The sequence below is a fragment of the Semicossyphus pulcher genome, unplaced genomic scaffold (assembly GCF_022749685.1).
Source record: "Semicossyphus pulcher isolate SPU_LCO1_2020_fin unplaced genomic scaffold, fSemPul1.0.p SCAF_8, whole genome shotgun sequence".
In the NCBI taxonomy this organism is placed as follows: domain Eukaryota; kingdom Metazoa; phylum Chordata; class Actinopteri; order Labriformes; family Labridae; genus Semicossyphus; species Semicossyphus pulcher.
Genome location: NW_027211759.1, coordinates 5,959,999 through 5,972,127, shown reverse-complemented (window position 1 = coordinate 5,972,127; position 12,129 = coordinate 5,959,999). Strand labels below are relative to the sequence as shown.

The 12,129-nt window shown below is 42.3% G+C and overlaps 1 protein-coding gene across 1 annotated transcript; it reads left to right on the top strand.

The window, feature by feature from the left end:
* The first annotated feature begins 2,318 nt into the window (after window positions 1–2,318).
* LOC138612639 (mannose-binding protein C-like) lies at window positions 2,319–4,694 on the top strand. The gene is made up of 4 exons (XM_069686005.1): window positions 2,319–2,484; window positions 2,704–2,763; window positions 4,049–4,114; window positions 4,312–4,694. Exons 1-4 carry the CDS (start codon window positions 2,319–2,321, stop codon window positions 4,692–4,694), a joined length of 675 nt encoding a protein of 224 aa, XP_069542106.1.
* Window positions 4,695–12,129: the final 7,435 nt, after the last annotated feature.

Below are 12,129 nucleotides of genomic sequence, written 5' to 3'. Positions count from 1 at the left end.
AAATAGCTCTGACCGATAAGCAAGATCACATGAGAGGTTGTGACGTTGTACTGAATATCCGCTGTGATTCGCTCGTAGGCAGGAGGCCGCAGTTATACAAGCAGCAAATAGTAAAAAGTAATGATCTCGAACATTTCCATGTAAATAAATGAATGTTAAGGCTCTGAATCTCTCTCTGAATGAGGGAACGCAATGGTGATTGAGCCTATGGCCCACTGATGAAAGCCTTTGCATTTGCAGTATTACAGACTGGGTGTCTGTGGCGACTTTTGCGGAAAAAATCAGAAGCTGCGCCCAGTTAGTGACGCGTTTTCCATCACCCAGCAGTGGTCGGTCTGCCAGAGAGGGTAGGCGGAGCTAAGCAGCTGCTTTTCCACTCTCTGCAAGTGTTGCGATAAACAGTAATCTACTATGGCTGAAAAAACACAGAAAAGATGGATGACTACAGATACAACTTCAAAAAGAAGTGAAAATCCAAAGAAAAAGAAACAAACTCGACGCTCAGATGAAGCAAACAGTCTGAAAAGGAAAGCGACCGTCAGCGATAGAAATCAAGAGTTACAACCAGAGCCAACGTCTGGTTAAACTTGGAAGTGACCTTTTGCAATTATTGTTTATCACCAAAGGTGCAGCCAAAGGGAACACAGCTGAAACCTTTAACTGTCCATATAGAAGTTGACGCTTTATTTTGGAAATAAACATGGAAGTTTCTCGTACCACCAACGTTAGATAGAACGTTCAATTTATATCAAAACCTGTTAAACGTAGCAGCGTGTGTGATTTAAGAATAGCTGTGACATACAGGGTCTTCTGTAACAGAGCAGCAGGGCGCTGTTTGGTCCACTTGAACATGGCCTTTCTCTTCACTTATCCAATTTTGTCATCTGATCTGATCTTGTATGTCATTCCAACTCCCCCCAGAGTCAAAAAGTGCCCTTGATTTAAAATCTAATTATCTCTGTTCATTATTAGCCTCTGAAGTCTGTACTCGCTAGCAATCAAGCTAGTCTAATTTTCATTAAAACGTGTTCTCCGTCATGCAGGGCGACTTACAAATACGCAATTAACTTCTGAAGCGGGTAGTTAGGTTTTGCATGGTTTTGATGTCTGTGAAGTGTACATACTGGACAGGTATGATCTGTTAGCATACCATTTAACAGCACCCTTACTAGCCGTCTTTCTCAAAGGAACCACTGATCCAATGAGACTGAATTAGCAACTGAACGCTGACTGACTAAATTACTTTCATGAAAACATGTCAAATCTGTGGTTTCTTCCTGGAATAATGTGTTCCACTAGAATACGAACAGTTCCCATTTAATCAACATGATGTGTGATTATGGATGGCGGCGGTGTGACAACATCAGGGTGGGAATTAGTGCATGAGCCACTGCCCTCAAAAAAGGGTCTGTGCACGGCCCTGATCTTGGTGCAGTGTTGAGTAAGGTTGGAAAACACCATGAAGACTTCACATGCTTCGTCATCACGAATGAATCAAGTTTTACGTCATCTTATATTCAAATAAATTTTAATTAGCGGTAATTAATGTATTTTAATTTGAGATGTTTGCTTTCTCTTCACTCCGCTGGTTAAAGAGGAGGGAGGGTTTTGGACTTATCGTCCCCTCTGTGTTATTACCCGAATGAGACTTTGCATCTGTTGTTTACTCTGGCCTGAAATTCCTCACACATGAGTTCAACCTACAATCTCTGTCAGTTTTTTCTGTGGAAGAAGCGAAGACGAAGCACGCCCTGCGAATCCCTCCTCATCTACACGGTGAGTTCTTTTCTGCTCATCGCTGTTTTTGCACCACGTTTAATGCTTTTATAGGATTTTCTGTAGCGCTTTACAAAGGCACGATGTTTGTTTAGTTCTGTAAAATGGATCAAAGATTAAGAAGTATAACTTGGACAACAATTGTTCTGCAGATTGCACATCTGTATGTGAGTGTGTGTATGAAAAATGTCTTTACAACAAGCCAGGAACTACTGGAGGCCTGCAGTTTCGCAATAAGTCATGTTGCCCGTTGTGATTTAACACCGTTAAGTGCATTCATGTTAATAATGATAAAATATTCATGGGGTGCTGGTTTAGCCCTGTCGGTGGAGCAGGTGCCCCATATAGGGAGGCTACAGCCCTCAAAGTAACGTCTGCAGATTCCATCCCCGCCCTCGGCCCTCTGCTGCATGTTATTCCCCCACTATCTTCTCCACAGATTTCCTGTCTCTCTTCAGCTGTCGCATCGAATTAAAAAAGGAAAAATGTCAAAAAAAACCCTCTAAACATCTAAATGTAACTCTAAACAGGAAATCGAGGAGATGTGGCGGAGTCTCTTCTTCTGTGTCCTCTGCCTGATGGCTCCTGCTGGCTTCAGTCAGCTTGTTGGTGCCAAAGGTGAAAAGGGAGATTATGGGTCACCTGGGATGCCTGGGCAACAAGGATCACCTGGGTTACCTGGACGAACGGGTGTACAGGGTTATAAAGGTGAATATGATCAACTTCTCTCTTAAACTTTGGGACTTTTTTGTCTGACTTCTGGAACGTCTCTGCTGGACGGTTTGTTTGTTTTAAAGCCACAATGACATAATCTGCCTCCAACTTCCCTACATCCAACCTTGACAAATTCCATATAGTTTTCTTCACTCAGCTCTTTGAGTCGAATGAGCAGACGTCTTGATTAATGTCTGTTTCCCTCCTCTTCAGGGGACAGAGGATTTCCCGGAGTGCCTGGAATACCGGGACCGAGTGGAACTTGTCCGCAAGGTAAGCTTTCTCATAAGTTTGGTTTGAGCTTGTTTCCCTTCTTATTTTGCACAAGGACATTTCAGCCATGAGGGACCAATAGTTGTGAAACAGTTTGTCCATGATGACCTTTAACCTCAGTGTAAGACATATATATGTGCAAGCATGATTTAGCGAAATCACAACTAGTTTGGAAGCCAAACATGAAACCATCTGAAAATTAAGGCCCTTTCCCACTGGCCAGAAAACCCGCTGACACCCGGCTTTTGTGCTTAGTGGGAAAGGTTACAATCGGCATTCAGACTCGGGTCAAATGAATACAGAAGGACAACACACAAAGGCAAATTCGGTCTTTGTTTCGTGCAAGATGCAGCAACACTGGCAAGACAGCGAGGTTAGAAAGCTCCTATATAATGCGAGTTCTTTGTGCGTGCTATTGTTGACTAACACTGTCTCCGGCGTGTTTGTGACGTCAGATGACGATGTAGCAGAAAACAGACCGAAAGGAATGTACTCCACTGGCAATGGGAAAAGAGACAATTGGCATTTATTAGCGGGTCTTCCTGGGTCTGAAAAAACCTAAGTTAAGTGTGTGTTTCAGTTAGCGGACGTGACAACGGCTCCACCCGCCGATCTCTACTGCGCAGCTCTGGCTCCAAATGACATCACAATGGCAAGATGGCAGCGCCCGTCACGGGGGCTATTTTGGCGTTAATTTTGTACAAAGAGAGCAGATGGAGACGCGTCGTCCATCTATATATACAGTCATTGGTTCTATGCAATAAACAGACATCTCAATCCAGAATAGAGCTGTGAAAGTTCAACATTTTATATGTAACGATTTTATCACAATGATGAATTCTTTACGAGGACTTTAACAGCTTGTTTGTAAAGTGTCACAATAGGTTGTAGGACAGTCTTGTTTGCCTGAGAACAAAATGTTACGCATTCAAATAAGTCTTATAGGCTTTGGCTCTTGCATAACACGCAGGCATTGTTATATTTCAATACATGGCTGATCATTTCAGGCCTCAAAAGTCATTAACACACGTCCTTGGCATATCCTGAACAAGACTTTCATGACGGTACAATGTAGGCTTTTGTATTGGTTTGTATTTTATTGTAAGGTGTACAGTCTCCCTTTCTTTTCCCGAAAAAAAGCCTTTATTGTTCAGAGGAAGTTATAATGCTGATAAGAATTGAATCTGAAAAAGAAAAAGACTGTACGCATTGGTTTTGTAGAGGCTTCACATTAGCACCTTATTGTTGCAAAGTTTGGTGATTTTAATTCATCTGTTTGCTCCAGATGACATTGAATCCAGCTGCCCAAACGTCAACACCTTAAAGAGGGCTTTTGCAATGTTACAGCTGGGTAAGTGTCATAATGATGTACTACTACACTATATAGCTGCACAGGAAGCGAGTGCATGTGAATGGTGATGGTAAAAACAACTGCTCATCACAAAACATTTTCAAACCTCAGTGACACTTGCATTACACATTCAGCTGTCTTCAGAGGCATCATGAATCATGATTTCTGATTTGCTGCATGATTTTTTCCCCCCTCAGCTATGAACTACGATTTTGTCCGGAGAGTCGGTCAGAAATACTTTGTGTCCTACAGAGAGAGAGGCTCTTTCTCCAGGGCCGTCGAGTTCTGCTCCCAAAAAGAGTTGGAGCTGGCTTTGCCCCAGAACAAGGCGGAGAACAACATACTGACTCAGTTCTTTGGGGATGTTTACAAAATGGCCTGGATCGCTGTCAACAATAAAAAAGCAGAGGGGAACTTTGGGTTTGATATGAAAAAACGACCTCTGACCTTTACCAAATGGGGAGAAGGGCAGCCAGATGAATCCATCCAGGACACAGGCTGCACCATGCTGTCAGAAAACGGCGTCTGGAGAGTGACAGATGAGTGCTTCCGGAATGGTTACATCATTTGTCAGATATAGTTATGTCTTCCTTCAGGCCCGATCAGACAGAACACGTTTTTCCGCTCTGTGCGACTCGCATTTTTGAGGAAACGCTCCGGGCACCTTGAATTGAAAAAACTTGAATAAGAAGGCGTCCAGCATCATGGACGTTTTTTCTCATTGTCCAATCAGACGAAAGGAGAGGCGGGCCTTCTGTCAGTTTACATTATAACGGTTAGGTTAATGACAGCTAATGATTCGGTGGTTGCCTTAACCTCCTGAGACCCTGCATGCTCATACGGGGACATTACATTTTGGCTTCACAGCACCATAATAATTAATTCTGCGAAACGTAGACCGTTGGTCTCATTCATGGACACTTTGTCCACCACCCTGTGGTCACAAAAGCAAATTACACTGATCAGTGTACATTCAAGATGGCCGTGATCCTGAACAAAATGTGTTACAGTCGGTCTCTACAGAAAACTCAACCAGGTACAAAACCTCTTCAGATTTTACGATTGAAACTTGTTTATTTAATGCGTATTAACAGTTGTAGCTTGATATGGCAGACAAATGTGACTAATTTTATCAATAGCAACAAGCTACAACACCGTTACGACAAGGAACTCACATGAGGACATTGGGATGTAACACAAAGACAATTCTTAGGTTTTATACTTATTAGGTCCTATTAATCCCCAAAAGGTAGGAGAAATTAAAAATGCATACCAAACAAAAGCTCGGGTCTCAGGAGGCTACCAACAGTAGGAAAAAAAAGGCAGTGCGGTGCCCCTCTGTGTGTCTGATCGGGCCCTAAGAGAACTTTTGTGATATGTCTTAAAAATATTAACATACCAGCACCTTAAATTTTTTTTTCTTGCACGTACATATTCCTCTGTAAGAATTATTTTAGGCAAAGTATAAAAATACTTTATATCAGTGTTGTGACCAAGTCATCTTTGCTCAAGTCCCAAGTAAGTCTCAAGTCATTTGGTCCAAGTCTCAAGCGAGTCAAGTCCCAAGTCAAGTCACTTTTTTTCCACCCAAGATCCAGCACTCTTACCTGTAGTATCCGGTCTTTATAAAGAGAAAAGACAAGGTGTTAGTAGCTCGTCTGATAATGATATTATTGGCCAATTTATATAACCTGTTCAAAAAGTATGACAATGAATCGTATCTGTATTATAATTATTGCTATTCGCTGAAATAAATGTAATCAAACCAAAAACAAATATTATTTATTTAATATTCCCTCCCCATCACTTTTAAACAGGGAAATGACAGCTAGACTACAACGTCAAACAGCAGGGGGCTTTGATGTTGCGTGTTGCCATAGCGAGGAGTTTTTACTTACAGCCAGTCATCCAATCTTGACAGTCACATACTTTTGAGGAGCTTTTTGAGTCGTCCAATCATTATTCCTGATTTGCGTTGCGTACATACTTGATAGTTAGAAACTTGACAACATTTAATCATACAATTTTATATAGATAACATTGAACACATTCTTAAAGAGGGGGTATTATGCTGTTTCACATATTAAGACATGTATAATGTTACAATGTTGGATGTCAATACGAAACGTGGGTGAAGTTTCACACCTGTAGGTAAAAGTATGTTGGAGTAATCCCCAGGCTTCTCAGCTCAGTCTGCAGGCTGCTGTGAACGCCAGGTTTCACACTGTTTTTTCTACACACTGCACTTTGTGACGTCACTCAGCAGGCTTCGGAGAGCTGGCCAATCAGAAGAAAGTGGGGTTTCTTAAAGGGACAGCGCTAACTGAGTCGTTTCGGGCAGAGGCTGTATGAGGCCCTGCACAGAGCACCAGCGTGAGTTTTTTTTTATTGGAAATGATGCTAAGCTACTCCACAGGTGAAATATGAAGCTTAAAATTAACATAATAGCCCCCTTTAAAGATAAATCCTCCTAAGGTTGATAACAGTTACATGAACAACAATTATAATAAACATAATTGAATTAATAATCTTTAATATTCTTTATTCTTTCAGATTAATAGTAAAAACAGGCTATTTTCAAGTTTCAGCGACAGCCTCCTCCTCGTGTCCCTGAGGTGGACTTTGTGAAATTATGCTGCATGAAGGAAACTGTCACACTCTAATCACTGAATGATGCTTTTCTCTCCCGGTGGACGACATGAGACTTCCTCTCTTCCTGACTAGTGACGTGTGACCAATTAGCTTCTCCTCCAGCTCCTATCAGTGTTACAGATCTGTATCCCTTACAGCTCCAGCCTCAGCCGAACACACTGCAGCCTGAAGCTGACAGGAAGCTGCATTATTCACATGATATTCACCGAGTCATGTTGAACTCTCTCGCCTGCTGCAACACAATATTTTAACACATCCTCTGTGTCAGCAAATGACTGTAAATACATGTGACTAACAGGGTGATGCTAACAGGCGTCTATCACTCCCATGTTCAGCTTTAATGCACAGATTAGAGAAGAACACAGGCTATCAAAAAAACTACTTGATTAAGTTTAGATAAAAGATTGTAGTTTGGGGTAAGATAAGTATATTGGTTACATGTTTTCAGTGTACCTAGGTAAGGTGGATACTGTGTTCGGCCCCCGACAACCACCACAAACAGACATTTTTGCTCTTTATATCACAACTTCCGCCCTTTTCTCCCAGTATAATTCCTACAGTCTTACTTACATACAGGCCACTATAAGTTGTAATACAGATGGAAGATGGATGGTCACAAGACATCGAACAAAGAGTGGCCTCACGTCACCCTACAGCACTGTGACAGGCTGGAGGAGAGCATGCAGAGATGCATGAAAGCTGTAATTAACAAGACTAGGTCAAAACCTAATATGTGGCTGACATTGTCAGGTCAATGTGCGCTTTTGTGGGTAACACTGGAAGCATGGCGTGTGCGTGACGGCTGCGGGACGTGAAAATGTTCATTTTAAATGCATGAAAACAGATGAGAGTCTCCATGTAGTAAAAGTCACAGGCATGGACAGTAAAGTAAGTCAACACTTCCGGTATGCTTTTTCAAAGTAAAAGCCCGATCTGGAATTGTGACTCCCCTTGTTTGTACACAATGCTTTTATTTTGAAGTGTTTCCAGGGCCGTTTTTGTTTTTTTTACTTGTAACTGTTCCAGGAAGTTATTTGATCGATAAAGTCACTAACAGGCTCCTTATTGCGGTTCCTGCTTAATTTTCTTTGAAATAAAAACGGAGTCATAAGTCTCCCGCAACATCACGTTACAGTCATAAATTGGGTGCGATCTCCCCCATTTCTCCCCCTCGCTCGCTCTTTGTCTCGCTGTGTGTTAATTAAGGTTTTCTGTTAAGACCAACCCACGGAAACCTTTAAACAAAGACCCAAAACTACCCCTGGATATGCGTGCTGCGGACGTGGATGAGGACAGCGGATGAGCAGCAGAGGAGCAGCCCGGCCTACTCCCCGAACAAAGTATCCAGAACCATATAGACAGAGAGTCGCATCAGTGGAGGTCCAATATGCTACATGATCCGTCATTGCGATTTTGCAACTCTCTCTCTCTCTCTATGGCTCTGAAAGTACCGTCAGTCAGTCAGTCAGTCCAAAAACCAGGTTATTCCACCAAATATTGTGGTCTGAACTCTTCCTAAGGTAAAACATTAGTATTCTGTTTTTTAAACTTGTTTTCTTTGCATTATTCGAGCTCTGAAAAACATATTTTTTGCATCTTTTGGTTTTCTTAACCAGTCGACATTTTCTGCAAATAAATAATTCTGCAACTCTAAATAAGTGTAAAATAATGACACATTTGGCCTTCTGTATACTTCAAATTGAAACGCATAATAGAAAAAGAAATGCTCATCACACCTTGCCTGTATCTATGATCCCACTGAAGAAGAAATTACACTGTAAAATAACTCTGAAGGCCTAAAGATAACATAACATATCATGTTAAAATTTGAATCCCATTTCCAAATACCAAAACACAGAGACTGTTAGTCGTCCCGTGCAGGTTTTATGTTACCTTATGTTACCTTATGAATAATGAATGCTGCTGGGTCGGTGATAGGATCCACCCAGTGAACTCGCCGTGAAACGGAGAACTTCATTCACAACACACTCCTACAGTCTGAACACAGACTAGTAGCCCCGTTTACTCTCAGAGAATCATCATAAATACAGAGAGGTGGCATTTTAACAAAACCAATCCGGCTTTGAAATGTCCCTCAGAGCCAAATCCCACACAGACCTGCAGACGGCCGGGAAGCCCTCGCTGGACGACAGCCTGTACTCGTCTTTCTCCATGAGCAGCAGTAACGTTAACAGAGGCAGCCGCTTCGGGAACGGGATGGTAGAAGAGGTCAAAGGTCTCTGCAGACCGTCCAGGAGGCCTGTACGGGTTGTGCGGCCGGTCAGCGCCATCAGCTCCAATGGCTCCTTCCTCCAGATCAACCATCTGCAAGGAGAGCTGGTCAGAAAGAGGAAGGTAAGGAGGTACAGAGCGGGAGTGGAAGTGTCTTCAGGTTGTGCAAGCGCCTCAAAGATTCACCTGTAGTCACCTGTTGCCTCAGGAATGCATCAAAAATATAAAATTTATATCATAGCCGACACCACAGACCCATATTTTAAGACTGTAGTTAAATGGAATAACATTACAGAGAGCAGAAGTGGAATTGTCATTGATTGTTTGAAAAGGCTAAGCGACGGATAGCAAGAAGGTTCCTGGTTCGAATCCCGTTTCGGATGTAGAGGGTCTGTCTGCGTGCATTCCCTCCAGGTACTCTGGCTCCCTCCCACAGTCTAAAGACATGCTCGTTAGGTTCATTGGTGACTCTAAAATTGTGAATGCATTCTGAATGTGAGTGTGAAACGTCATGTGTCTCTATGTGTCAGCCCTGTGATTGACTGGCGATCAGTCCAGGGTGTACCCCACCTCTCGCCCCATGACTGTATAAAAAGATGGACTAAATGACAGCTCCTTAAAAGTGAAGCCAAAACATCTCTATCGCCCCCTGCTGACTGGCTGCAGTGTAGGTCATAAAGCCCGCCTCCTCCATTTTAACAGATGGGAGATGAGTCAAACTATAAAATCAAAATACACGCCAGATACATTTTTCCTCAAACATGGTTTCTGTCATTATAGTTACTTCTTATCCTGCTGATTTACGTCAAGTGTTAATTTTTCTGACAAGTTTACTTTTAATAAATGTGACAATGTCAAAAGGATGATTGACAGCTCTGTTGACAAATACAGCTCCTGCAGCTGATCTGTTCTGGATTAGCAGAGTAGAGGAGGAACGACCAGTTTCCATGTCTTCAGACCATCACAAAGAAGGATTTCTACTGCGCAGCTCTGGCTCCAAATGACATCACCAGCGCAAGATGGCAGCGCCCGTCACAGGGGCAATTTTGGCATCACTTTTGTACAATGAGAGCGGATGGAGACGTGTCGTCCATCTATATATACAGTCATTGGTCTCACCCAATAACAGCTGGGATTGGCTCTAGCCCCCTGTGACCCTGAACAGAGCAGTAAAGATAATGGATGGATGAATGGATGGTTTATAAACTTGATGCTGTAATGTTGGATGTTTGACACCAATTGTGACTGGTTTAAAGAGCTTTTTAAGAGGCCTGACATACAGTTTAATATCCAGGGCTCAATGGTTTCAGACGTCCTCTGACCCGATTCATGCTCTTAATGGGATCGAATCAAATCCTGAAAATTGGTTGTTAAAAAGGAAAAAAGTAAACCACATAGACGATTTTGCTTTGATTTGTTCTAATCCCTCCATATTTGTTGAACCAGTTATATGTTAAGTCACTTCAGTCATTTGGCGAGTTGATGAAATCTTCGAAAGCTCTTTGATTTGATTCTCAGCTACTTAAATTACTTCATCTGTTACTTCCGAGGTCAAAAAGGCACGATGCTGATCTGATGTCTTCCCGGCCCCAGTCAGTCTTAGGTCTGATCCTTTGATGTGCAAAAACAGTTATATTTCAAAGCATGCTTCGTTGTGTTATCCATCACTGTAGGTATGTGTCTTTTGGAATTTATCTCCTAAGTTGTTGTTGCACAACCATACATCACTAATATTGTAAACTCTCTCAGGAATGTGAGGACCTGAAGAAAGAAAACAAGTATTTATCAAATGAGATCCACATGGAGCGGATTATGATGCGCACAGAGAATGAGCTGACCATGAGGAACCTGAGGAACCTCAACCAGGAGCTGCAGGCTCAAGTCAAAGAGGTACGACGCTTACAACACTGCAGGAGAGATGACACACCGGCCTGCCTTTACTGGCAATAAGTCCAGCAGAGAAAGCTTCATTCAGCTTGATTATGTTGTAAATTACGGACCCATTTAGAGTTAAAAAAGATGATCAATCTGTGCTGTAGGGTGTAGCTACCTTGTGGTTGACAAGTTGCTGCCACAGTGGCCTATAAAAGTCCGGTTGTACTCAAAGGGAGTTGAGTGGTTGTATTTTTGGAAGGTACATTGTTTAAAGCTTGTTTTTTTGCTAGTTTGAATTAGCATCCCAAAAGTATCACAGTTACAGCTGCAGCTAACAAGCTAGCCAGAGTTAGCTTATTACCTAGCAATTGCCAACGCCTTGCTCCTCGCTGCTCTGCCTTCTCCTCCAAATATGGTCACATGTGGCCCCCAAAAACCAACATCAATGTAGAAAATGCTCATATATCCTGACTTATCGTCCCCAGGATGTAGGCCCCACTAACAATGGATCCTACTTTTCTCAGTATGAAACCAACAGTGTCTTTTTCATGTTTAATTTAGTTTTAGTTAGTTTTACAAGTTTTTTGTTTTGTTTTTATTTTGAGAAATTGACTAGTTTCAGTTTAGTTTTTGGTTTGCACATAAAGTAACGTCTTTTTTGAAGTGTCTACGGGAGCCAGCATCCGCTATGTTGCTTTGCTGCCACCTTGTGGAACTAGTTTGTTACTGTGTCGTCCTCATTGTCGGTTCTTTTTATTAGGCAAGTGTCTCTTGTCAAACACAAGAGGTTTATATTTTTATTTCACGTAACAAAATTATTTTTTCACTGCTAGTTTTAGTCTTAGTCTTAGTTTTGGTTAACTATAATAACCCTGCACCACAGTCCAAGTTTGAAGATGAAATGCCCATTTTAAAACAGAACTTGAGAAAGGTATAAAGTTGTGATGTTGCATCCATCTATTTTCATGTAGTACCATTAACCTATATCCACTTATACCACGCTCAGCACATGGTGACCCTTATTCTGACTCTGAGTGCTTGAGGTCGTATTACACCTAGAAACAAAGGCAGGCCTCTACCGTTTCCAAACAGTCACCGCAGCGTACAGATACACACCCACCTCTCTCTCTCTCTCTGGCCCCCATCAGCTGAAGCAGAAGCTGTACCAGAGCCAGCAGAGGGCGACGCTGTGCTCACGAGTCGCAGGTGAGGCGGAGGAGTCCAGAGGGGAGGCGGAGAAGAGCAGGGCCCACGCT

Excerpts from the sequence above, each read along its gene's own strand:
- LOC138612639 (XM_069686005.1), top strand. The coding sequence starts at position 2,319 with ATGTGGCGGAGTCTCTTCTTCTGTGTCCTCTGCCTGATGGCTCCTGCT. Across the intron at positions 2,485-2,703 it reads GGGTGTACAGGGTTATAAAG|GGGACAGAGGATTTCCCGGA; the intron begins GTGAATATGATC and ends CCTCCTCTTCAG. Across the intron at positions 2,764-4,048 it reads GAGTGGAACTTGTCCGCAAG|ATGACATTGAATCCAGCTGC; the intron begins GTAAGCTTTCTC and ends TGTTTGCTCCAG.